The sequence below is a fragment of the Gavialis gangeticus genome, unplaced genomic scaffold (assembly GCF_001723915.1).
Source record: "Gavialis gangeticus isolate Ggan-Ray unplaced genomic scaffold, GavGan_comp1, whole genome shotgun sequence".
Classification (NCBI taxonomy): domain Eukaryota; kingdom Metazoa; phylum Chordata; order Crocodylia; family Gavialidae; genus Gavialis; species Gavialis gangeticus.
The window spans coordinates 52,404,196-52,430,572 of NW_017729031.1; the positions used below are offsets into that span (position 1 = coordinate 52,404,196).

Sequence of the window (26,377 nt, forward strand, 5' to 3'; positions counted from 1 at the left end):
CCGCCCCTTCCCCCACAGACTTACTTGTTGGGGGGACATGCCCCCAAATAATTTTTTCTCCCTCCACCTTGATCTGCTCCCCCCTTCCCTCCCCACAGACTGATCTGTGGAAGGTGGAAGCGGGGCAGCATAGGGTAGATCTTGGATTGCTTTTTAATTCAAAAAGTGATCTCCTACCCAAAAAGGTTGGAGACCACTGCTTTAAGTTAGTTAACAAAAATTTACTGTGTGGTGCAGAACTGAAGTAGTTCCATGTTTACTATTGCAGCTTTCCATTCTATTGCCTAAACTCTGAAACTATACTAGTTCTTCTGTCTACAGGGTTGAGGAGATTAGGGGTTCCTGTACTGTCATTGTATTCAGGTAGAATAACTATTAATAAAAAGGATCCTCAATTGGTGCTTATATGTTATGCAAATAAAAACAGTAAACCAAGTGTTTAAAATATGTCTTTGTTCAAAGGGTGACATTGGCTTGACAGGAAGACCAGGCCCTATTGGACCCCCTGGTCTTGGTGAACCAGGACTTCCGGTATGTGTTATTGATGTGTGAGGCAAATAGAGCCTAAGAGATTCCCTCTTAAGACTCATGTTAGTAAGTATATGGTATATTTGCATGCCAAACCAGTAGTCTAATGAAGGATGGGTAAGTGGGGCACAACCCCTGGCACTGCCTATGTGGGGGAAGAACTGACATGGAGCTAGGGGGAAGAGAGATGCCTTACCTTTGCATGCCTAACTTTCCTCTTCCTGCAACCTTAGGGGTTCAGCTCCAGTGGGAAAGCAATGGTGATGGTACAGAAGCATCTGTGAGTGAGTGAGTGAAGGGTTTTGCTGCCAAAACCTGGTGTTGTTTTGCCCACTTAGTGTAGATATCAGTGGCAAAAAATGGGGTGACATCTCTGCCCAGTAGCAGCAAACTTCAGCTGCTACTCTTGAGTTGCTGGCCACTGCTGGAGCCTCCAGAGCACAGCACTGCAAAGAAGGTACAGGGTGAAAAAGAGGAGGAGGGACTGGCCCCGGGCACAGTCCTGTTCAGTTATGCCTCCATTCTACAATATGCCATCTTATCCCACCCCCATACATGTGAAAATGATGATTGCTATGGGCATATTAAACTACTGTGAATTAAGTTGTGTTGTGAACTTACATGATGTCAACCAATAACTGGGATATATATGTCATAGGTTATGGTCACATGGGGAAATTACTCTAAGGTAAGCTAAGGTATAGGTTTACAGAGCATCAGCTACCCCACTAACGCAAGACAGTAGTGTAACAGGGGTGGGTGAATGGGGCAGTAGTCCTGGGCACTGATTTTACTGCTGCCCCAGATGCTACTGCTGCTTAGAGGACAGATCAGTGATGAAAGGTAGTTTGCCCTACTTTAATTGAAGAGTAAACTATATCACATTTACTGTGGGACAAGAATCTACACAAGGGTAGTTCCCAGGAGCAACTGATGACTGCTAAGTTTATACCCTAACTTAAGTCACAGGGACCTGCTTGTGACCCATGCCCTATGTCTTTCCTCTTCCTTGCTCATTTGAAGAATCTCTCTCCAATTCCTTATTGAAAATCTGGCTCAAATCTGAGAAGTAACAATGAAAAATGGCACTTTCGTATTCTAGAAACTCTGCTCTTTGGTGAAACTAAAGTCATATCTGTTAACTTTAGGAGTTTTACTGCTTTTTGCTTTTACTGCACTGCATCAACACAACTGAGAGAGGTAGATGGATTCCATTTGTTTGTATTATTCACAGAATTGTTTGTTATATTTCAACCTTTCCTACCTGTGCATGTTACAAGAGTTATTGTGGTTGCAGAGATGTCTCTGAGAAAGTAATTTGGCCAGCAAAACCCATATTAACCATAGTAATGAAGAAAAGAAAAAATAAATGTTCCCTTTTCATTGCTGAAGACAGTAGGCTTTTCTGCATCTTTAAAATTGAAAACAGTTCTGAAGCTGCACTCAGAACCCTTTCTCAGTACACTTGGTCTCAAGGCATCTTCTCCACTGAAGATGGGCTGGGGAACTCCCTTCTCGTCAGTGCAGAGGCAGAAAAGGATCTTGAAGTCATCATTGATGCCAAGATGAATATGGGCAGGCAATGTGGGGATGCAGTCAGGAAGGCCAACCACACCTTGTCATGCATCCACAGATGCATCTCAAGCAGGTCCAAGGAGGTGATACTCCCCCTCTGTGTGGCACTGGTCAGGCCACAGCTGGAGTACTGCATCCAGTTCTGGGCGCCGCACTTCAAGAGGGATGTGGACAACATGGAGAGGGTCCAGAGGAGGGCCACTCGCATGATCAGGGGACAGCAGGGCAGGCCCTACGAGGAGAGGCTACGGGACCTGAACCTGTTCAGTCTCCACAAGAGAAGGCTGAGGGGGGATCTTGTGGCCTGTTACAAACTAGTCAGAGGGGACCAGTAGGCATTGGGGGAGTCCCTGTTCCCCTGAGCACTACCAAGAGTGACTAGAAATAATGATCACAAGCTGGCAGAGGGTAAATTCAGACTAGACATCAGGAGGCGCTACTTCACTGTCAGGGTGGCTAGGATCTGGACCCAACTTCCAAGAGCAGTGGTGGTGGCTCCTACCCTGGAGGTCTTTAAGACAAGGCTTGACAATCACCTTGCTGGGGTTGTTTGACCTCAGTACTCTTTCCTGCCATGGTAGGGGGTTGGACTTGATGATCTGCTCAGGTCTCTTCTGACCCTACTAACTATGAAACTATGAAGTTCTGCAGTTCGTCATTCCATGCCTGCAGCTTTCCCAGGAATAAAGCTGAGACAAATAGAGGCTGGGAAACCAATTCTCTCTCTGTCTTTAAAACAGCTTTCTAAGTTTCTTAATGTTTGGTAAGCTCTGCTTCCACCAGCACTGTTTCAAAAAAGAAGAAATCATGAAAACATTTTGTTCATATCTCAGTTGCAGCCCGTTTCAGCTAAATCTTCCACAGGGTTCTGTGTGGAAGAAGGAAGATATAGCCTTTAATCTGGTTTGCTCTGTTTTGTCAGTACAGCATTTACACATATTAAATGACTTAATACTAATTTCCAAAATGTTTTGAAGATTAAGGAGGGAAGAATTAAAAAAGAAAACAGAAGGAATTTCAGCAATATAGTCAGTGACTCATAAGTTAACCACTGATACAATCTTGTATAACTTGTCATAGCTGCCGGCCAGAATGCTTAGTTGATTTACTGTGAATATCGTATTACTGTCATCTTTTTAGCAGGTTATAACCTGGCACCAAAATTCAAAGAGGTGCTTAAAGACAACACTGACACAGATTATTCTGCTATTGATTTGAATAGTTAATAGTTTTTCAGGTTGCTTTCATTTTATTTTAACAGGGGCCTCAAGGACCACAAGGCATTCAAGGAGAAAGAGGTTCACCAGGTGAAGGGCTTCCAGGACCAAAGGTACAGCAGCAGATGAGATATAGGGCCTGATTCTGATCTTATGTAAATCAGTGATCCGGTCTGTATGGACTTCAACAAGTCTGTGATAGTCAGTTATATTAGCCTGTACAGTAGCACTCTCAGGGCCAACTGACCTCTCGGTTAAACTAGTACAACTTCACTGAAGTCAGTGGATCCAGATTTGACCTTTAAAATGAGCAGGCCTCTAAAATAAGGCCCACAGAGCATGTATTCAAACTCTCCTGAACCCTTGGGAAATCTAAAATGAAAAGAATTTCCGTATTAAAGCAGTTGTTAGCATGTTACCATGCGATAAAGCCTTGAAAACATAAACTAATCTAAAGTAGTTCCTAGGGGAAATACTCTTCACTGGGTGCATCTACACAACATGCTGACTGTGCAGTAGCCTGATACTAATGCACAGTAACATTGCATGGCAAAAACCATAACACGATGCTACTGTGCAGTAGTATTAGGCTACTGTGCAGTAGTGTTACAAAAAAGGTGTTCACTGGCACTACTGTGCAGTAACTCAGGTCACTGTGCATTTATTTAGTACATGTTTATACAAGTACTAGATAAATGCACAGTAATGAATGTGCACTACAGTCTTGTGCAGATGCGGCCACTGATTCTTTTTTTTTTAATTTTAAACATGGATGCCTTTCCACTTGGACCTTCAGGGTTTGTGAAAATTTTGGCCACAGATCTCTGGGGTTTTTGAAGACCCATATGTTGGAAATGAAAGCAAGGCTTCCCAGGTTCCTGCTGTGAGCACTAGGATATAGTGAAACAGCTATGAATGCAGTGTTAATATCTAGATAAAAGGACAGAACTAAAAACATTGCTAAGTCTTATCCAAATAACAGCTTGAAGCTGAGCCAACTCCTAGGCTGAGGAGCTGGTATGACCTATGATGAGAGACAAGCAAATACTATCAAAGGCACAGTTTTCTAGATATGGGACTCAACAAGGGAATCCTGCATTCTAGTCTCTCTCCTGGATCCAGCTCCCTCATGGTCAACTTTGCTTTATTATCACTATTTTACAAATAGGTATTGATAGTTAACTATTGTCTGTAAAATAGGGGAACTGTAATGTTTATTATTTGCATAATGATCTATATGCACTAAAATTCTCCACATTGTACAAAACTTTTTAGTGCTTGGGGAAGCACATAATACACAAGTTCCACATGTATTTGGAAAATTAGTCTTGAAGTAATTTTTTAAAAATAGTAATAGCCATGTAAGCACCCAGACTTTAGCAGCTGGGTTCCTCTGATGCACCCATCAGAAGATGTAGAGTCCCTCTCTTCTGCATTTTCACATACTTCCTAGGGCTGATTCTGAGAAGATGGTAATATCATAAAGTAATTACATTTGCAAAAAAAATGTTTCAGGGACATGGTTTCAAATGTTAAGTGCTGATTTTTCTCCCTCTACTTACAAATTCTCTGCCAGTTTACTGAGCACAACTGGGTTTGATTTTATCCATTAATATCAGAGTAAGAATGTTCACTTAAATCCTCTCCATCTGACATATACCAGTATTTTAGGAGTTACTGTGCAAATTTCCTTATGCATCACAGTGGATATTGATAACTTACATTTACACAGCAACTTTTATCCATAAAGACAAAAAGGATTAATGAAAATATACTTAAGAATACAATCAGCAATCACCTGAACACCACTAAGATATAAATACCTGTGGGATGAAACAAAGCAGCTAGTTCAAGTGCACAGCAGCTCTATATAGCAGAATAGAGAAATAAGGAATACATTATCTAACAAACTGCAGAGGAAATTTAAACAAGCAGAATGGATATAATTACCCAAACTGGAATTTGGCCAGAACACTAGGGATATTAGCACTCCTGCTCTGACAAAAAATGTACAACATTTTCCTGCCAAATTTGGGATAAACTCAAACATGTATCAACAGAGTTGATATTTTTGCATAATTGCTAATCTTTTTACAAAGGGTTGCCAGGTGTGTCAGATCTCTGGCATTAAATCATGTCTGTTAGCAGATGATTTATTAATCTAAAATAAGTTATACAGTTGCTTCTTCCAGTACAGTGTGTTTGCTAGCAGATTGAAGTTCAGTCAGAAGGGAAATTAAAGCAGATGTCCTAAAGTATTAGGAGTAAGGAATGTCAAACAGGATTTTTTTAATTACATGCATGTAAGCAAAAGCTAAAATGGGGGATTTTCTTGCTGTAGAGAAGTTCCCCAGTATATTATCAGAGCTCCACTGACCTCAGTAGACTTCATTGGAACTTTGACATTTTATACCAGCTGCACATCTTCCTCTATGTGTTTTGATACCAGGAATACAAGAAAATTCAGTATTTTGTTCCTTATTATTAACCTGGTATTTACTGTCAGAGCTCAGTGTATAGTTGAATGTTGTTAAAATATATTATTTAGCCCTTATCTGTTCCTAGTCAGCTGTCTATTTTTATCACTAATGTTTGCCTACCATAGTGAGAAAGCCATTTACTACTATTAAATAATTATGTTAAAACAATGATACTCCATGAACTCAGGGCCAAAGCTATTATTCAGGCAAAACTCCCACTGAAGGTAGTGAGGGCCAAACCTTTTCTGTTACTTTATTTTGACTACTTCATGATTAAAATAAACAGAATTCAGCCCTCAGGAAGTGATGAGGCTCAACTCTGCTGACATTTTAAATCAATGAAAGTTTTGCCATTAATTTGAATGGGAGTAGGATTGGACCCAACATGCTTGAAATGGAAAGAAGGGCAAAAAAGAATGTGTTCAACTCTTTTGTTACCAGCCTCAAACTGAAGAGCGATCTCCTCTGAAAAGAAGACCTTTATCGTATACCAGGGAACAAAGAAATTCAGCCACCATCTTCGTGTTCTTCTAGCTTCAGCCGTTATGCTACCAACCATCTCTCTGTGCTAAATAGAATAAATAATCATGGATTGCTATAGCTGATATTACATATCTTTTATATGTAGGGAGACCGTGGTTTTGATGGTCCCAAAGGACCTCGTGGACTTCCAGGCATTGGCATAAGAGGTGAAAAGGTGAGCAGTAAATATGTCAGAGGATTAACAAAGTGCAAATGCCCCTGAATGCTGTGGGGGTAGATATTAGTTACAAAAGATGTAATGAAGCAAAATGAACCATTGTAGCAACAATAGTTTCTAGACAATACTGTATTTTGTGGAGAGATTTATGGCTAATAAATTGTTCCAACCTATTCTAACATCTCATCATAGTAAAACAGGAGACAGAACAAAAAGTGATTGATTCTGTGGGAAAGTTAAGTTCTAAAATGGAAAAAAGAGACTGTAACAGTTGTTTGCAGCAGCTGAACCAGCATGGGTTAAGACATATAAATGGGTTCTTTAGAAGATCTGGAGTCAGATCCCCAGCTGGTGTATGCTGAGGTAGCTCCAATGCCTTGGGAGGAACTATGCCAATATACGCCAGTTGAAAATCTGTCTCAGATTGCTTCTATAGCTTTACACAATTTTATAATTGTACTTTGTTCATCAGGGTGAAATTGGCCCTCCAGGTTTACCTGGGCCTATTGGGTTACCTGGCATTGGGATTCAAGGAGAAAAGGTGGGAGTTTATCTATCTATCTATCTATCTATCTATCTTAAATCTCTACAACTGGAAAAAAATATTTTATTTTAAAACATTAATTGTAAAATCCTTGCAGGGGGTAGTAGGCCCCAAAGGACCTCCAGGTCCAAGGGGACCACCAGGACAAGGGCTACCTGGATCAAAGGTAAGGACATTCACTGATGTAATGTTGCACTAGAAATCTCTATAGCTATGCCTGGCATTAAATGTCAGATAAGAAAAATAGGGTGTCATGATAGCTGTTATTAAAATATTGAAAGTAAACCTGAACATTGACTCAGCCATGATAAATAATTGCATTCCCATGTTTGTATTAGTGTCATTAAAAGAAATGGGAGACCCCAACCCATTGCAAAGCTTTGCTCAACCTGTTCTACTTTTATCCTACTGACTTCCTTTTACAGCCTTTCTCTATCATCACTCAACATGCCAGGCACCTACACCAGGTGCCACATCCTCCAGGTCTGCATAATAGGGGTTTTCTGTTTTCAGTTTCCTCACACCACTCACAGATTCTTTTAATCTCTGCCCATCTCTCTAGGAAGAATGACTTATGCTTGACAGAGAATATCACTAGTTCTTGGGCAGGAGTATTCCTCTTCCACACTTGGTTATACTCACTCTACAATAGCAGGAAATTTTCTTACATATTGCTTTGCCATTCTTCTTGCTGGTCACTCCTCTATATACACTTCATTTAGTAGTGCATATTACTGCATCTTACAGTGAAAAGCAGATTATGGGTTAAATTCAGATCACATTCTTGGGTGGCACAACTGAAGTCCAAAAGCATTTACCAAGGTTCACTTGTCTATAAAAGATGGTGAAAGAGGTACTTGGGACAAGACATTAAAACTATATTTTTTAAAAAATACAATTTTTGAGTAATGAATATGAAATATTACCCCCAATTCTGAACACATGGAGGCCATTGGGGTTTTTTTATGGGCTTCAGAGCCATAAATGCTTTAGGGATCACCATCAGGTAAAGAAAACTAACTAGAGATCTTTGGTGTGTGTTGATTTGTAGTGATTAAGAATAGGCTTATACTTTATTTATGCTACAAAGAGGTAGAAGAAAAAAGTGTATAGGGATGCTAGGTATTTTGTTGCAATGTCAGCTAGTTTGTAGCAGAAGTTTCATGGAAATGTAGTAATTATGGACTTATAGCTCTTCTTATTGCCTGAGAAACAACACTAAAATTAGTGCACTGGATATTTTAGTCCCTTAGATCAAAACTATGAAGTCAGGACTTCAAATAATTATTTTTATTACATTAAATGCTTTGTGTAAATGCTGCAAGAAAAAGGTATTTGTGTCTTTCTGATGTTAAAACTCTTCCTGTAAACCTGTTGTACTTAAGGGTGAACAAGGCTTGCCAGGAGAAACTGGAGCTCCAGGAGAAAGAGGTATTGGAGAACCTGGTTCCAAGGTATGGTGTTAATAATGGATCTTTCTGGAGGTTTGCGGGGAGCTTGGTAAATGTCCTAAGTTTCTTGGCACATTTGAACCTTCCCACCACCCCTTCCCTTAGTCACTTATGTATGGACTCAGAAGCCACATCCACATGAGTGGGGGCATGTGTTTGCAGCAGCACAAACAGCAGCGGCACAAATTTGGGCCACTACTCTGCTGCAGTGCATGCCCCTGATCATGTGGTTTGCAGCGGGACACATTGTTCCACTGCTTCATGTGCTGCAGGAGGGGCTGGCTGGGGCACAGGGTGCCTCAGTGTGGAGCTAGCCAGCAGGCAACCCCCACGACGGGGCACCCTGTGCTCCTGTGCCCCAGCCAGCCCAATGTGTGGAGACAGGAGAACTGTCAGCCCCATTTCCTCATGCTGCAAGATCAGAAATCATCAGTATAAATATTTTTCTAGAAAGAAAAAATGCATTTTTGGATCCTTTCTGAAGAACATTTTCCTGATTGCAGGGGATTATACTTTTCCAATTTATATTTTCTTTTTTCTTTTTATAGAAAATATAGAGTTGGGTTTTGTTTATTTATTTATTGCAGGGTGAACCAGGGTCTTCAGGCCTGGCAGGTTTGCCTGGTCTTCCAGGGGAAGATGGTGCCCCAGGACAAAAGGTCTGTTGGTTTCTTTGTCTCCACTTCCCATTTCTTCCTTAGCTCACTTACTGCCTGCCTCATGCAGATACCATCATTCAGCAGAAGAGTCCATGAAAAGGGGGGTGTTACTTGACTTTGGTTAGAACTTTTCAGTCAACCCTCACATGAATATTAGGCAACCTTTCCCACAGAAACAGGTACAGCCATTTGGGGGCATCTGAATGCGAGATTTTTTCGGGGACTTTGTAAGCATTTAAGTTGGGTTGAGCAGTCATTTCTGAGCTTACAAACTTTTATTGCACTGTGCTTGCAAGATGTGGGATAAGGCAGCTTTGGGCCAGGGACTGTTGATTTAATTTAGAGTAGTGTTTCCCAACCAGTGTGCCATGGCACAGAAGTATGCCATCAGAAATAAACAGGTGTGCCACGGAATTTTGCGATGGCAATAAGCTACAGTAGGTATGAGGGTGGGGAATACCTTAACAGGTGTGCCACAGAAAATTTTTATTAATGTAAGTGTGCCTTGGGCTGGAAAAGGTTGGGAAACACTGATTTAGAGACTCTGAGAGTTATGTTAACTTACAGCAGCAAGCTCAGGCTGCCCTGCTGGCTACAGAATTCCCCAGAGTCTCTGCAGTGCTATGCACTGTGGCCAACTCTTGATGCATCCTTCTGATCCTGTCCATGGCAACTGGTGGTAATTATGGACCAAGACCAGAGAGTGGGTCCTTAGAGGACAGCTTTTAGGGTGCTCTTAGCAATGCCTGTACCAAACTAATTCTTCTGCAATTGGACAGGAGGATTTCAGGTCAATATATGCCACTCTGCACTTTTTTATGTGCCATAAAGAGGTTTGAATAGGGGTGTAAATCTTGTTTATGTGCAACCTCTTTTGAAGCTATATTTTACTCGAAGCAAGGCTGGATTTGCTGCTGGATATATATACTTCCTGTGACACAAGAAAGGACTTTTACCTTCAGCCCTAGACAAAAAAATAAAATTACAACTACATTCAAATGTTGATCTTATTTTTTTTCCATTGCAGGGGGAGCCAGGACTATCTGGTCCTCGAGGACCTGAGGGTACTCCAGGGATCGGAATACAGGGTGAGAAGGTCAGAATTCCTCATTAAAGCTAATAAAAACATTAATAAAAACAGTGCTTGAAGAATACATTTCTCAATCTTCCCCATCTTGTTGGACTATAAATATATATCTACCTTCACTTTTTTGAACGACTTTAGGAATGTCTGTGAAAGCATCTGACTGCTGAATTAGTTTCAATCTCAGCCTCTAAAAACACAAAGGAGCAAAGTTAATCAAAGAGTATTGAAATTACATTTTCTGTTGATAAAAATTGTGGAGCTGGGTTGCCTAACAGTCACGTGGCAACATAATACTCTGCTATACACAAGCTCTTCATTCTGTGGAGATGCAAAAATGTCAGTTCTCAGTGGAACTGCTATTCAAATAAGTAAAGATTGCTGAGAATATGGACAAGCATACCTTTTAGCTGCTTCAAAAGGGATGGGAAGCTGCTATTCAGGAGAACACAAGTGCTGCTATGATCTAACTTTTGTATCTGGATTATTCAGAAGCAGTACAAATTAATTAACTCACCTTCATTTTGACCTTGAATAAAGCAGAATTAAGGCTGGAGAGCTTTTGCCGAACTTATATTGCTACAGAATCATGGACATGTACCAGCTGCATCATAACAGCTTATGTTGGATACCAATGAAGTTTATACCCTGAATATATGCCTGCATTATTGGACCTACAGTTGGGTTTCTAGGTTTGGTTCTAGGTCTGAAATCCCTCTGGAATGCCTATTAATTCCTCTGGGCATCTGAAAGAAAATGTTAAAAGGGACTGGAAAGAGCCCTTTACAGATAGATTTAGGATTGCTGTAGCAAGAAGCTACAAGGGGTAAAGGAAAGTGAAAGCAGAAAAATTAGGATACCCAAGGTAGGTTCAAAAGATTCCGCCTGTAGGAAGTATACTCAAGTGGCATTTTATAGGATAGAGGGTGTACTGTCCTGATGTTGGGACAGTAATTGGGTGATACCAGACTTTCAGATGCTTAGTTTTGAACTACTGTCTAGTTGGGTATCTTATCATTATGACTATATTGTAAGAATTTGTTGAATTATAGTTATCTCTGTACAAACTTAGCTCTATTTTAAGATTATTCTGTCTAGAAGTATGCAAACAGATTAACTGGGAGGGCATTTTTCTTATTAATTATTCCTGACAGAAGGAACATTTTTGCTACAAATATGGTATATTTGCCTTTTAATACAAAATGACTTTTCAGCAACTTACTAATATTTGTTATTAAAATTCTTTCTTGCAAATAATGTATTTATTTGATTCCTTGACTTGGTGCCTGCAAGCAAACTCTTTTAGGATCTGATTCTTTTCACAGTGGTTTTACTATAATGTAAGTCTGTTGAAATCCATGAAGTGACACCTGATTTACACAATTGAAACAAGAAAAATTGTGCTCATTGTCTTCAGTTGGAACTAAATTAAATGACTTCCTATTGAAGTTAATATGAACTGTTCATACGCAACAGCTACAGGATAGCATTTTGCTGTTTTGTTAATGTTTACAAGAAATTGCACAGATGTTTTTGTTAAATGTATAAAATTAAATGTATAACAATTGTTTTTTAAAAAATTCTTGTAGGGTGACCAAGGTCAGAGGGGTGTACGTGGATTAGCAGGACCAGCAGGAACCCCTGGGCCAGCAGGAGCTAAAGTATTTTTTTTTGTACTATGTCTGTAGAAGAGAGGTCTTGCTCAGGTCAAAGCACTGGTTTGTTCTATTTAACAGAAAGAATGGCAGTGGAATGTACTTGCTTCTGCAAGAAATAAGAGTGATCAGAAATTCCCTCAGTAAATTCTTCCTACATAGACACATCCATATGCACACATGTATTGAAACCAATCACATTATTTTGCTTGAAGCCTGGGAATAAAAATTCTATTGATGTTATTCCTCTATTTAAATACTTGGTAAACATTTGGGTAGTGTGATAACAGGACCATATAAGTATCCACATAGAAACTGAACTGATGACAGGACAATAACTGTTATTTACACTTGTTTTGATTATCTTACTGAAAGTGAGATGAGACTCTAGCTTGTCATTTCTGTCTACTTTGTGTCTCCCCTTAAGGTTTTTTTAACTGTTTTACAGATAGAAAGGGAGGGGGAAATGGTAAAATATGGAGAAAAGAGCAAGCAGTATGTATTTTGAAATGGAAATAGGTGAAGTACTTTAAGACAAGACCAGTGGCTGTATTTCTTATTGTTCAATAGGCTCTAAGAAGAGTTCAATCTAAAGTCCATTGTGACTCTTCCTACCCTGAGAATTTTCTAAGAGTGAATTTTGCACAATAAATTAAAAATAAGAATTTAAACAAGCACAATTTCACTAGTTAAAATCTTTCTGAAATCACGTGCACTTTCTCAATAGAATATTGAAAATCCTTAAGAAATGTTGTTACCTAAGACATGCTCTGGTCCATCATTAATGAAAATCTGTTTGGCATTATTCCCTTAGGGTGAACCTGGTGTACCAGGACGTCTTGGAATGCCAGGCCTTCCTGGCCGAGCTATTGCAGGACCAAAGGTAACATTTGCACTACAAGTTTCCTAATATTTAAAAAAGTCAACATGTGAAATGTCTTCAGCATATACTGAGGAGTCTGGTGAGCTTCCATGATTGTAAACATGGCTGTAAACTTCAAGTTATTTTAGACTTATTTCAGTGTTTCATATTTTCTATTTTGTGGGGAGTAGTTCTATCCCAAAAGGCTGAGACTCACAGGGCACATCTACATGGGGCTTTTACTGCAGAGCTGACTAGTTAGCTCTGCAGTAAAATCTCAGTATCTATATACTATCTACATGAGTGTGCTTCAGTGTGGGTACTGCCTTTTGGCTAGCCCCACAGTGAAGCACCCTTATGCCCCAGTCAGTCTCTCTGCAGCATGTTGAGCCAGGCAGAAGCAGCCCTGGGCTGGCAGGCTGACCCCCAGAGCCCTCTGCCAGCCAGAGCTGCCCTGCCCTGGCTCAACCTTCTGCAGTCCTAGGCGCACGTACAAATGGAATCGCCAGGAGCAATACACTTGAGTGTGAACTACACTGGAGTTTATTTAATTGCATTAATTGTATGTGTAGATGTGCTCACAGCAACTCAGGCTACACAGCTACAGAGTGTGATACCTGAGAAAGAGTAAATCATTTTTTGTAGTCTTGGGGTGATGTAGTTGTGATGGTCTAGGAAAAAAGGGAGAGGCAAGGATTTTTGCGGGTGATATATTTTGGTGGACCAAGTGTATAGTTGGGAGGAACATTAATAATACAGTTAGTCCAATAAAAGATATCACCCACAACGATCTTTGCATCTCACAAATAATTTTGGCTTTCATGGAACTCAAACTTGCCCTTTTCCCATGGACAGTTATAGATTATAAGCAATCCAATTACTAGAGCCCTGGTGTCCGCTATTTGCTGTCTTAGTGTGTTTTTCCTTTGGTATCTGTGGGAAGAAGTTCCATATAACTTTTTCAAAATAGCAAAGAGAGCTCCCCACATTGCTAGGTTTAACTTTATAGTTAGCCTAAATAAATTTAACTTTGGTCCTCACCAGAACGCACCCAAAACTTATTTTAGCCCTACAGCTCTAACATCTTTTGTATACTGCATATCTGCATTTAAAGAAGAGAACAGAAACCAGAGACAACTATTCATGTACCTGGGAATAGAGGCTAATTTGCTTAATCTCTTCACCTACAGAGCAACCTCACAACTGCCTAGCATTTGTACAGGAGGTGAGGTTCCTTCAGTTTGGCTTTACAGACTGGCCTGGCTCTCTTTCATAAATTGACCCATTCTACAGCCACCGATTGATCAAGTGGGGTATAAGAATGTTGCACTGGGTTTCATCTGGATCACGCAATTTTCTGTCTGGCTTTCTGGGCTGAATTTTCAGGAAAGGCACTGTACCTTGTTTCCACGCTGGAGTTAAGCCAGAGGCAGGATTTTCAATAGTGATTCGGAGTACCTCAGTTTTGGGCTGCCCAATTTGAGAGCCCCTAAGGTGGCCTGACTTCCTAATTCTTGATCTTCAGTATTATCTGGCAAGCAAGTCCTTTTCAAGCAAAATTCAGGGTAGACACTCCAAAATCATTCATCGCTTTGGCAGGTATTGCAATAAACATCTATTAAAAGTATAAACCTTTCTTGGAACTGGGATATGTTCATAACTGTCTGGGAACACCTATCATGCTGCTGGTGCTATAATAATGTTTTTAAAATAATAATAATAATAATACTACTGTTTTTAAAATACTTTTTCTATTACAAGGTCATGTATCTTCTACCTAATAAGCAAAAAGCATTTGACAAGAAAATACTGACATTAAAGATTTTTACTCTGTCAATACTTTGTAATTATTTTAAATCTTAAAACCTATGTTTCTAAAATTTTCCAGGTATATTGTGAATGTGACAGATATTGAAGTAATACATTTTACATTTACATTTTGACTTAGAATCAAAACTAGGATGTATATTTTCTTAATTGTAGGGTGATATTGGGTTACCTGGTCCTGCTGGCCTAATTGGAGAACCAGGAATTGGACTTCCTGGTGCAAAGGTAAATCCCAAGCTGGCAAACTCATTAAAAAAGTGAAAGCAAAGGAAACCACAGTAAAAGCCTTGTTGGCTTTTCCATTTAGGTGAACAGTTGGTCAGTTAGGACAGGGGTGCTTAATCTCCAGCCTGTGGGTCAAATATGGCCTGCAGAGCCATCACAGCTGGCTCGTGGGGGCCCCCATGGGTAAGAAAACTTGGCGGTGGCAGAGCAGGGGCAATTCATATGGCCATCCTTCCCCCTGCCAAATTCCCAAACCCCAAGTTGTGAGTTGTAGCTGGGCTGTCCACCCTCTCCCTCCACAGTTGGGTCAGGGTGGGACCAGGCCCTCCCCCATAGCTCAGTTGGGGCCAGGCCATGTTACCTCCCCAGTGTGGGGCCAGATCAAGCCCTGTTCCTTCCCACATGGGGCCAGGTAGTTCAAGCCCCTTTCCCCTGCAGGGCCAGGTTGGGGCCAGGCTGCACCCTGCCACCCTCTGTGTGGCCAAATAGAGCCCAATCCTCCTGTCCTGGATGCCGGATTGGGACACTGGCCAGATCTGGCCCATGGATAGACAGGGCTCTGCTTATCCAGCCCACTGGGCAAAAAGGCTGAGCACTGCTGACTTAAGACATCAAAATGTTCCATAGCTGTTAGGGCAGATGAACGCATTAGGCATATGGCAGAGATTTGCAGAAGCCCTGGAGACAAACCCCAAAATGGTGTTTATTTCCCCTCATGTAACAAAACTATTTGAAAACTTGAGACCATATACCTAGTATTGAATATTTTCATTTCTCCGAATGTTGACAAAATTTTCTGAACGGTAAGTCTAAGCCAATGTAAACAGGATTTTTAAATCTTGCTATTCATGTATTACTGCCTAATAGGAATGGGCTTCATTACTTTACTCTGAACAGTTCCTAAGTATTTTAAAATACAACCATCTCTGTTTTTCCTTTGAGCCAAAGAAGAAATAAGAAGTAGTTTGTAGGTAGGGCCTGGTTTAAATCTCAGTTTTGGATTTTTCTTGAAATTTGAGTTCCCCAACAAGTGGCCATATCTATGACATTTTGTTGCAACAGTGGCAGCAGCAGTGGTGCATTGCTGGGCAGGGCTAGGTGAGCAGTGGGAGGGAAGTGCTCCCTCTGTCACCAGGGTCTCCCCAAGCCCCACTGGTTTACATGAGATAGAGGCAGCAGTGGTGGCCACCTGCCCAGCCCCACACTGTCATGGCCAGCGCTCCCAGGGTCTCCAAGGAGACTGGCCAGGAGTCCCAGACAGGGGCTGTCGGGAAGTGGAGTCCGGCCACGAGCTGGATCTGCCACTCTACCTACCCCTGTTCTATCTCCAGTATTTATATATTGATCAGCAGTTTAATTGTTCCATAGCTAGTTTCATGGTCACAGAGGGAGACACCACCTCTCTGCTAGATATGGCCAGTCGCATAGTTGTTCTCTATTTCGTGAGAAGCAGAGCGTCTGAGTGATGTGTACATACCAAACGGACAACAACCACTTCCTTTTTCTCCCACTTTGAGTTTTGTTAGAAAGTAGCTTCTTTCCTAAGTATGAACTTCAGTAGTAAAGCCAGGAAATCTTGATAGTATGGATCACTGTCAAGCTAGGTCAGAATTTGACAAAAAACAAACAGACCTTAAAATGTGGACCAGCTAGCTAGTTGGAAAGTAGATGTTACGGATAGTGGATACTTCCTATCAGTATCATCTCTGTTGTGCTTAGCTTCAGCATTAATAAGCTGCTCTTTATTCAGGTGTTACATCTAGAAAGCCAGAAGATGGCGATGTTTATATTTTATATCAGGATGATATGAAGTTGGATGTTGCCCAGATTTGTATAGTTTTTGTTTGCCTTGTGCATGTGACTCAGAGTAAAACCACCCAGTGGCACTTGCAGTTTGCAAGAATTGTTCACGCAGTAATAGAAGAGTGCAGAACATTTTAAAGTATTGTTACCCCCTTTTGCCCCAGTTTGTTCATTTTCAGCATCATGTAGCTTGTTTCCATCTAAAGGAAAAATTCAGAGTAGAATCAGATATTTATTTTTCCTATTTATTTGTAATCGTTGTAAATAAGTCTTGTTTCTCTGTATGCAGAAAGAATCAAATAGCATTACACTTTGCTCACATTTCTTAGCTCCCTTCCAGTCAGCCAGCACTTCAACCAAAAGTTTTCTTAGCTTTTTTCCCAGCTCTGTAACTGCCCTAGGCTTTCTGTTGCCTTCTTTGTCAGTTTCTTTGGTCTTCCTGCTGCTCTTAGACATTCCTGCTCTCTCTAAATAATGGCCAGCAAAACCTCTCTACTCCCACAGCTTAATTGTTGATGGGATTTGCAGGTGCCTTTTTTGAGTGATGATGTGCCTGTGTTTTGGATGGGGGCTTATAATATTTCAGGTATGTGATTCCATAAAAGAAATTAATTATTTCTTACATTTATCCCAAATATTATACCCACCAGTTTCAACAAGTTTCCATAAGACAGACAATCAAATATGAACGTGTGATTTTTAAAACAATAAAAACTAACAAGGACCTTGATGACAAAAATAGTGCCTGGAAATACGTTGAAATCATTTTTCTAAACTGATTGGATTTCAGGATGATTGTTTCAATTCAAAATATCTGTTTTATCCACAAAGCAGGCATAGCATGTGTAGTGGCAGTGGTAACTTCCTCCCACTGTTCTTTTGAAGATTGTCCACCACCATCTGCAGGTTCCATTAGGGGGGAGAATTCAGTTTTCACAAATTTCTTCATTTTCCCTGACAATTATGGTCCCACTCCTGGTAGCTGCAGTGATAATACGATGTAAGCATGTGATATGAACATGGGGGATTTGATTGGTGCTATCATTATGGATAGATCACCAAAGGAAGGAACTATGATAGCTACAGTATTCTTAGGCAAGATTTGAACTGGTGACCTCATAGTGAAAGGGCCCCATAAATCCTCAAATACATTCAATCCCCCAAATGTAGCTTCTTATAAATCAGCTATAACAGCCACTGATAAACTGGAATATACCAATAAAATCAAGTCATTTACAATATTTGGTCACCAAAGAAGTTTTATTTTCATGTAAACCTTACCTGACCATGGCTTTACAGGAATGCATTCAAACTTTTTCTGCTGTTACCAGGGTGAGAGTGGTCTCCCAGGACCCCCTGGACCAATTGGGCTAAAGGGAGATGGTTATCCAGGTCCTCCTGTAAGTATATGTAACATTTTTTAGATACTGATTGTGGACAGATAGGTACCAATCATAAAAAATTAATCTATTGGTCCAGAGGCATCTTATGGATCTTCTAGGCTCGTCAGCCTGAGACATTCATTCTAGCGTGGATGGTAAAAGAGAAATTTTCCCTCCGGGGAGCAAGAGATCCCAAGCCTTTCCAAGAAGCCAGTTCCCTCACTTATCTTGATTACTAATAGTAATGTATTACACCTGGGGTTTTATTTTATCACTGATGCTTCAAGCTGTATCTTAGTATCCTGATGTGGCAACTGGTTCTTCCCTCTCCTCTAGCAGATAGAATGCGAGCCACCTAGGGAAAACATTTTGTGATGAACTGTGGCTTTCTGATACAAGTTCTGAGCAGCAATATTTCCACTGAGAGTTGTGGAAGGCAGTGTCCCCTGGAGCTCCAAGAAAAAACAGCCCCTGCACCACCCGTAAGACTGTGCAGTGTGCACTCTCCTGAGCTGTTGGCCTGCTTTGTGGTGAAGAAGAGACAAATGCCCTCACCTGCTTTTTAGCTTCCTGACCATCCATGCACAGGATAAGGCTGACAAATGTGCTCAGCCCCTGTGATGAGAGTACAAAGAGAAGAGGCTCCTGAACCTTCTGCCTCTCTTGCATGTGCAAAAGCCATGAACAGTGCTGTGCACCTGTTATATGCAGCAACATGCAATGCAGGAACAGTCAGTTACATGACTCTAAATTACCAGTTATTGAGCAAAGCTGCTGAGTGTTTATGATGTCTAGAAGGGTCTGACAAGGTTGTGTTACCACAGACCCATGCTAAATGCAACAATAACAAGTGCATAAAAGTGCCATATTTAAAAATGCAATTAGTGTGTAAATGTGAAAATACAAATTATTTGCAATGTTTTGTATTTTTTTGTCTAATTTAATGCTGGGATCTATTGTATTTGTCTCCAAGCATGCAAGTTCCATTGACTTTGGTACATGTTTACCTGAGGGTAGAACTGAATCCGTTTGTTAAAGAAAGAGTACCCCATTAATATACATAATATATTAATATATGTCTCTTAATTAGATATGAAAGGGTTGAGCTTGTTTGCCAATATTGTGTTTATCTAGTCCATGTATCCTAAGGTTAGATTAATTGTTCGTGTATGACTTTTGATTTTAGGGACTTCCAGGTCCTCCTGGAGCTCTTGGTGAGCAAGGCCCTGAAGGAGTTGGAGTACCAGGACCTAAGGTATAGGCTATTAACTGTAGAAGAATAACCATGTAAAAAGTAAATTCTCCTTTAAATATATAGATAGTATTTCTATCCTTGTCAGTTATATGCCAAAAACAATTAGGCCTATTTATTCAAGTTTGTATTTATTCTTTAGTATCTAACAAGACTATCCATTTCCAGTCTTCTGTCATATAGGGTCATGGTATGCTTTTCCATGGCATACATTTCCTCTATTTAGACTTTCTATCCCCCTTAACATGTTACGAGTATTGCACATTAACTATTTAATTGTGCGGTTACCTTGAAACCAGCTACATATGCAAAGTATTTATCACATAATAACAAGCTCCAACCAGCTATAAAGTTAGACCTCAAAAAAAGTGCATGAACATAGCGATGTTACAAAAATGTGTGTAATAGCTGGTTGTAATCAAGCTTTAATTTCCATGTGTAGCAGGAACCAGCTGGGTCCTGGCAGCTGCAGGGTGCATCTATGATCTCCCAGTCCTGGGGCTGCGTGAAACCCTCAGAGTGGGGAGATTGCTTCTGCAGTTACCTCCCAGCCTTGTGGGATTTCATACCCCCTGAGATGGGGAAGTCATTGCAGCAGCAGCAGCAGTCTTCCTTGCCCTCCCCACTTCCCCCACCAGTAAGGCAGGGAGGTGGTCTTGTGGGTTTGCATGCCCCCATGGGGTGGGGAGATCACTGCAGCAGCCACAATCTTCTCTCACCACCCCCACAAAGGGGGAAAGTTGCCACAGCAGCGATCTCCCCACCCCCCAAAGTGGGGAGGTTGCTACAGCAGCAAACTTCTCACTCTGAGGTTTTCATGTACGCCTGGGGTGGAGAGATCACCATAGCTACATCTCCCAGCCCCAGGAGGTGTGTGGAGTGTCCCTACAGCTAGGAGCCCCTCAGTTGACAGGGGTCCCGGCCTGGAGAGCTTCCTTCTTGTCAGTGCAGGGGGAGCCTGGGATTGGGGTCCCCCTGCACCAGCAATAAGGCACAGTGGGTTCTAATGTGCAGTCCACAGTAGCATCTCTTGCCATGCACATGTGGCTTGACAGGAGGCGTGATTGTGCAAATCGCACATTAGATTGCATCTCACCTTTACTTGCATATGTAGAAGGGGTCTCTAGCTGTTCATTTAAATGTATGAAAAAAGTAGCAGAAACCAAACACACGTGGTATTCAAAGCTGCCATTTCTTTTTATGTAAATGATCTTGATAGCTTGGGGGGATGGGGTGGTAAGACCTTCTCCCAAAGAAAATCTCATGCAGCATCTATGGGGAATACCGAAAACCAAAATATTTTCCATAGTTATGGAGCATGAACACAAAGGAACTAAAAATATCTGTTAAACGTAGGGAGAGCTCTGATTCTACTCCCATTGAAGTCAATGGCAAAACTCCCACTTCTAGTTTATACTTAACAAATATGCACAGCACTGACATAAGCATGTAGGGCACATCTACACATTCATTAATGCACTGTAATTACAGTGCATTAAGTTTAGCACCTGTAATAACAGGTACTAAACCAAAGAAAGTCTTTCCATTGACTCTCTGAAAGCTGGATCCCACCCATGGTTACTCTGTAATAAGAATTCTGTAATTACAGTGTAGTTATTGTAGAATTCACCTACACAAGGTAGAGATCTTGTCTTCTGTTCTGATGAAAGACTGGACAAACCTCTTGCCAGCGCTCATCCCCAGTAATACCTTTTCTTAGACCTCCACCCTGATGTGCCTATTGTTTAGAGTTGTTCAGACTTGTGTAGTAGTGTTTAACTAATTCCCTACTTTTTTCTTTTCCCCCTTAGAGCACTGTGAATAATGGGAATAGTAAAAACAAATTACATTCTGGTATATGTTGCATATTTTTAAAAATACCAATTTTTAGGGTGATCCAGGTGTTAGAGGACAAGTTGGTCTCCCAGGTCCACCAGGAGAAGGACTTCCAGGACCAAAAGTAAGTAAATGAAACCATTTTGTCTCGCTTCATCAGCTATTTCCAATGAAAATGTTTCAATGAAAAATGTAATAGTTACATATTATATCATTCTGTTATAGTTATATACAGTTATGTGTGTATATATATTTATATACACACACACCCCTACATTGCTTTTCATCTTCATCCTACTCTAAAAACAACTATATCTATGAATAAGGATATAGACATACAGCCCAATTAATATGTGATAATTACTCCACATTTAATTTCATAATAAATGTGTTCTATAGTAAGGAGTAGACACACAACCAGATCTCCCAACCTGGCTTCCCTCAGTAAGTACTATTAGAGTTTTGGAGCAGCTGACCACTAAATACTGGGAGAATTGGTTGCACTGAGCCCCAGGATGAAACTGATTAGTAACATATATAACTAGTAACATATTATGGGCACACAACACATTCTACATAGTAGTTTTCCACATAATAATTTTCACACAATTTTTCAAGAATTTATTTTTACCTGATTTCAAGGAACTTTACCCTGACTCTATAGTAGGGCTGTTTGTTATGTGTCTAACACTTAAACTGTGTAGTAAAATCAATTTACTACCTGACATTTATGCACTTTCAAAGACGGGTAAGGAAGTCAGTGTCCCTGTTTTGAAGATCGAAAAGATGTAGCTGAGTGATTCACCCAAGTCACTTTGGTCATTTGTTTTTTTTCACTGAACATAAGAACATTTAATAATTTTGGGAATGAGGCTTATGACCAACATGTCATACCTCCTGAAGGAAGCAACTGAAAATGAAAAATAAAACCTTTTTCAAAACAAAAACTAGTGTTTGGATTAATAGCCTGGTAACATTCTCATGACCTTCTTATACCCCATGTCCTGCATCCATACCCATACTATGGAACCCTTATAGCATGAACTATATTTTTAATACAGCGCATTTTTGATATAAGGAAGACACACTGTAACTAAATACCACACACTGCCATACTGAAATAATCTTCCACTTACATTCTTATTTGCTATAATTTGTCATGTATTTTTGTTAGAGACACTGTATTTAATATGTGCATTTTTCTTCCTTTAGGGAAGTATAGGACGACCAGGGCCACCTGGTCCCCTGGGACCTCCAGGTGAAGGCGTTCAGGGAACTAAGGTATAAAAACTTACTGACTTCAGTGCTCATATAACTGAAAGGAGAACCTCACCCTCACAGTATAAAGGAACTGAGAAATAGATTGCATATTATCACTTGGTTTTCTTAAGAACTCTAATTGGCAGAGGGTCTGAAGATGAAGCATGTAAAGAGTAACCTGGACATCTACAGTAACTATCCTGTTCTCTGCTGCTATATTAACAGCAAGCTCAAGGGGATATGGATCAGGAGCCCTGAGATGGAGGGGTTCTGGTTTCAAAGGACATTAGTTTTGCAAGTGCCTAGGAAACAGAGACATCCTTTCGTATTTTCTTTCTCTGCTAAACGATTGTACTACCATGTTCAGAGTCATCCTATGAACTGTCAGGCACAGAGGAAAAAGGGTTACTCTGAGTCCATGGGTCATGCTCTTCTTCCCCTGTAACAGAATGAGAGCATGTATGAGAGAAGAGCAATAATTCAGAGCAAAGGGGTGAGAGTAAAGAGAGAGAGAGAAAGATGGAAAAAGAGAACATCAGAGAAGGAACAGTAAAGGCCAATTTTATTTTCTAATATTAAAGAATGAAAAACAATCCTGTCTGGCTGGATCATAGAACTCTTACTGACTTTCAGGTCGGTGGGATTGCTTGGATGAGCAAGGGCTCACCAGAGTGAGTAAGAGTTTCTTTAACCTCACTTTGGGCACTATGACTGCTCTCCATGCCAAGCTAGTTTGCATACCAGGTTCTGACACCCTAGAGCAGATATTCCAATGAAGCATTTTGACAGGACAGAAAAAACACTTTTTTTTTAAGATTTGACTTCTTCATGAGTTCTCTCTCCAAGTTTGAATCAGTCTTTCATTAGAGGAAGTTCAAATGGCTCTGGTGCCTGAGATACTTTTTCTTAAGGCGTAAGGAAAGGAAGCTTGTAAGTGTTCCTGAATGGAAACAAGGGAAGCTAACACAGAAGTATCTCTGCATAAAAATAGCTACATCTATAATACTAAATCCCTCAATATTCATAAAAATGTAGCTTGAAACAGTTTTTCTATGACCTTTAAACATACAACATGATGAATGATTATCAAGTGTTCATATTTCTGAATTATTGCTAGGGTGAACAAGGAATTCAGGGAATACCAGGACCACGAGGGCCTCCAGGGGAAGGATTTCTAGGACCTAAGGTACAGGACGTAAATGAGAAAACACATCTGGTGCCCAGTTCTTTTTCTGAAGTCATCATATTGGAGATATTCACTGGAGTGACCTCCCATTGGTGTTGCTTTGATATACATGTGGCATGTACATTTTTGGGGACTGTTATTGTTTCTGTTCTGTATCCCATGAAAGAATTTAGTCATAGAAGAAAGGCAGCCAATGCAGTTACCAATTTCAGCTGGTTTAAACGAGCCATAACAACAGGCCTTAGTTTATTCCAGAGGTCTTGAAGAACTGGCCCAGGGGCCAGATCCAGCCTATAGAGCCCTATCATCCAGTTTGTGGTGCTTCCTGAGGGCTACTGGACTAGCCCTGCATGCTGTATTACTCATACTGGGGCTAGAGTCAGCATGTGCATTGCATATAAAACACAGGTCAATCCAGGACATGCATTATATGTGGCACAATGGGCCGGTCTGGGGTGGGCACTGCATGCAGCATCTGTACACTGCATCCAGCCTGTGGGGGAGAATCTCTGGGCCCAGTCTGGCCTATGAACCAGTCCCACACCCCTCATGGCCTGATTAGTTTGATATTCCTGATCTATTCCATTACCTATGTGTGGTTTCAACAAGGACAGCTAGAAAAAAAGTGAAAAGTTTAAATTTAAAAGATGTGATTAACAACTAATGTTTAGTCAATGCATTGTTCAAAGGGTGATCGTGGTGCTACTGGTGAAAAAGGTAAAAAAGGAGAAAAAGGGAACCTGGGTGATCCTGGCTTGTCTGGAGAACCTGTGAGTACCTAATATTTGTCACTTAGTTAATTAAACATAGTTTATGCACCCTTCAAGAAATGGCTGTGTGTTTTCAGAAAACCAAAACTATGGAAAGTTTTTAATAAATCAACCACGAATTTCTGCTCTAAAGTCACGATTTAACTGTAGGTCAATGTAGCACACTGGGGTCCCCAGAGCAGCCATGATGCCCTCTGGTGGCTCACAACCATGCTCCACTCTGCCTCTAGGGTGTCCTCCCTTCTGTCTCACCCACCATGCTTTGATGTAATTATAGGATTCAAAGGGAGGCTGCCCACAGGCTGTAGTATAAGCCCCAGTCCAGCTAAATCCCCACTGGGGTTCCCCTGTACCTCAATGGTCTTGATGACACCCTCAGGCTTGGTGGGCCCTCTTGGCCCGACCGTGCCTCTGCAGGGCATCTATACCCTTAAGGGGTAATTGCATGGTTCTGTTCCTCCCCTACACCATGCCCCAAGCTTTGCAGGTGTCACTATTTCAAAATAGTCTCTCTGGTTGGGGCCTCTGCCCCCTTTCTCTAGTTGGGCCTTCTACCCTGGGCCCCTGGCATATTGTATCTGGCTCTGAGGCACCAGCTCTAGTCTAGCCCTGTCAGGCACCAGGCCCCTGGTCCCTGTCTGCCAGGCACCGAGCCCCTGTATGTCTGTGCCGCTCTCAGGCACTGGGCCTCTCGGCTTTGCTCTGGGCTCTGTGGCCTGCGTTCTGCCCTGCTCTGGGCTCAGTACTTGCTTGACCTTGAGCCTGCCCCTGGCAGGGCTTAAGGCAACAGCATGCCCCAGGGGCACTGTGACAGGGGGTATCTCGCTGGAGCCTTTCTGATGGTGGCTCCGCCTTCCTGTCTTGGGCTAACCGCCTGCTTACTCGCCTGCCACGCATTGATCTTAATTGATTGAGTGAGGTAATTAGAAGGAGGCTGCCCACTTTATATGCCCGGTGTCAGGGGGCGCTATCTGCGGCTCCTTTTCCTCCCCTACACCACAGCCCAAGCCTCGCAGATGGTACTTGACATGGTTTGCCCTATGCTTTGGCCCTCTTCTTTACTTCTGGGGCTCCTCACTGCCCCCTCTCGCTCCAGGGCTCCTTGCTGCCCCCTCTCGCTCTGGGACTGGGGTCAATGCACCCCCGAACACTGTGCCCTCTATGGCGCCAGGGTCCCCATGCTACCATGGGGCTCCTATGAGGCCTCCTCCAACGCCTAATAGCCTCACCCAGTCCTCCAGTAAAACAGTAAACACAAAGCACAAAGCCCATGGGCTATAATGTAAAACTAAACCATCCGGTCAAAACCGCGTTCTATCCCTACCGGGAAAATACTCCAACTCATAGCTGCAACCAGGGGATGCTTATGCAGTCTATCTTCTTCTTTCTCTCTGCACTGTCCGAGCTCCCCCCTCCTTGGCCGCCGGAGGAGAACTGCTCTCCTGGCCTCATGCTTGGGCTTAAGAAGGGGCCAAGCCCTGCCCCTTCCTGTCAGCTCATTCCCTTGGTTCCCCTAGCAACCAGCACCTGTGCTGCCCTGGTGACTGGCAGTTGAGCCTCCCCCTTCTCACCTCTAGGGGTCTCTCCTGAGCCATTTCTGCTTTTAGGTGCAGGGCACCTGAGTGCTCTGCGACAGGCACTAATGGGACCTCCGAATACTGTCCTGCACAGTGCCAAACCAAACCACTGGTTCTAAATTTCAACCAAACAATAAGTTCCCTGGTCTATAACATAAAGTCTCCACCCCTGGGCCCAGTAACATAACAAAAGGGGAAGCAGCCCTCTGCCCCTTTAAAAAGGAAAACCTTCCCTCCCTGCTGGAGTTAGAGTAACCTCCCAGCTCTTGGGTTATACCCCTGTGAGCTCCCAGAACCTCACTTGTGATCCAAGGCATCACAGCAGTCAAGCTAGTATTCCCTGGTAGCTCTCCTGGCCGGGAGCTCACACTCCTGCAGCTTGTGGGGCTAGACTGCCTTACTAGTTCAGGCCCTGGGTTTATATGCCTCCCAGGGCCCTGTCTCTCCTCTCAGAAGACTACTCTGGGCTCCCTGCTAATTAATCTCATGGACCAGTTACTATGG

At 41.7% G+C, this 26,377-nt stretch overlaps 1 protein-coding gene across 3 annotated transcripts in view; it reads left to right on the top strand.

Moving 5' to 3' along the window:
• LOC109301538 (collagen alpha-1(XXVIII) chain-like) overlaps window positions 1-26,377 on the top strand; it is a 78,651-nt gene that overhangs the window by 32,420 nt on the left and 19,854 nt on the right. For all 3 annotated transcript variants that reach the window (XM_019522762.1, XM_019522763.1, XM_019522764.1), the window contains exons 12-28: window positions 463-531; window positions 3,365-3,433; window positions 6,429-6,497; window positions 6,973-7,041; window positions 7,142-7,210; window positions 8,430-8,498; window positions 9,083-9,154; window positions 10,182-10,250; window positions 11,828-11,899; window positions 12,708-12,776; window positions 14,739-14,807; window positions 17,942-18,010; window positions 19,179-19,247; window positions 21,136-21,204; window positions 22,293-22,361; window positions 23,458-23,526; window positions 24,216-24,296. In XM_019522762.1, the coding sequence (XP_019378307.1) occupies window positions 463-531; window positions 3,365-3,433; window positions 6,429-6,497; window positions 6,973-7,041; window positions 7,142-7,210; window positions 8,430-8,498; window positions 9,083-9,154; window positions 10,182-10,250; window positions 11,828-11,899; window positions 12,708-12,776; window positions 14,739-14,807; window positions 17,942-18,010; window positions 19,179-19,247; window positions 21,136-21,204; window positions 22,293-22,361; window positions 23,458-23,526; window positions 24,216-24,296 (1,191 nt within the window). The remainder of the gene's footprint in view (window positions 1-462; window positions 532-3,364; window positions 3,434-6,428; window positions 6,498-6,972; window positions 7,042-7,141; window positions 7,211-8,429; window positions 8,499-9,082; window positions 9,155-10,181; window positions 10,251-11,827; window positions 11,900-12,707; window positions 12,777-14,738; window positions 14,808-17,941; window positions 18,011-19,178; window positions 19,248-21,135; window positions 21,205-22,292; window positions 22,362-23,457; window positions 23,527-24,215; window positions 24,297-26,377) is intronic.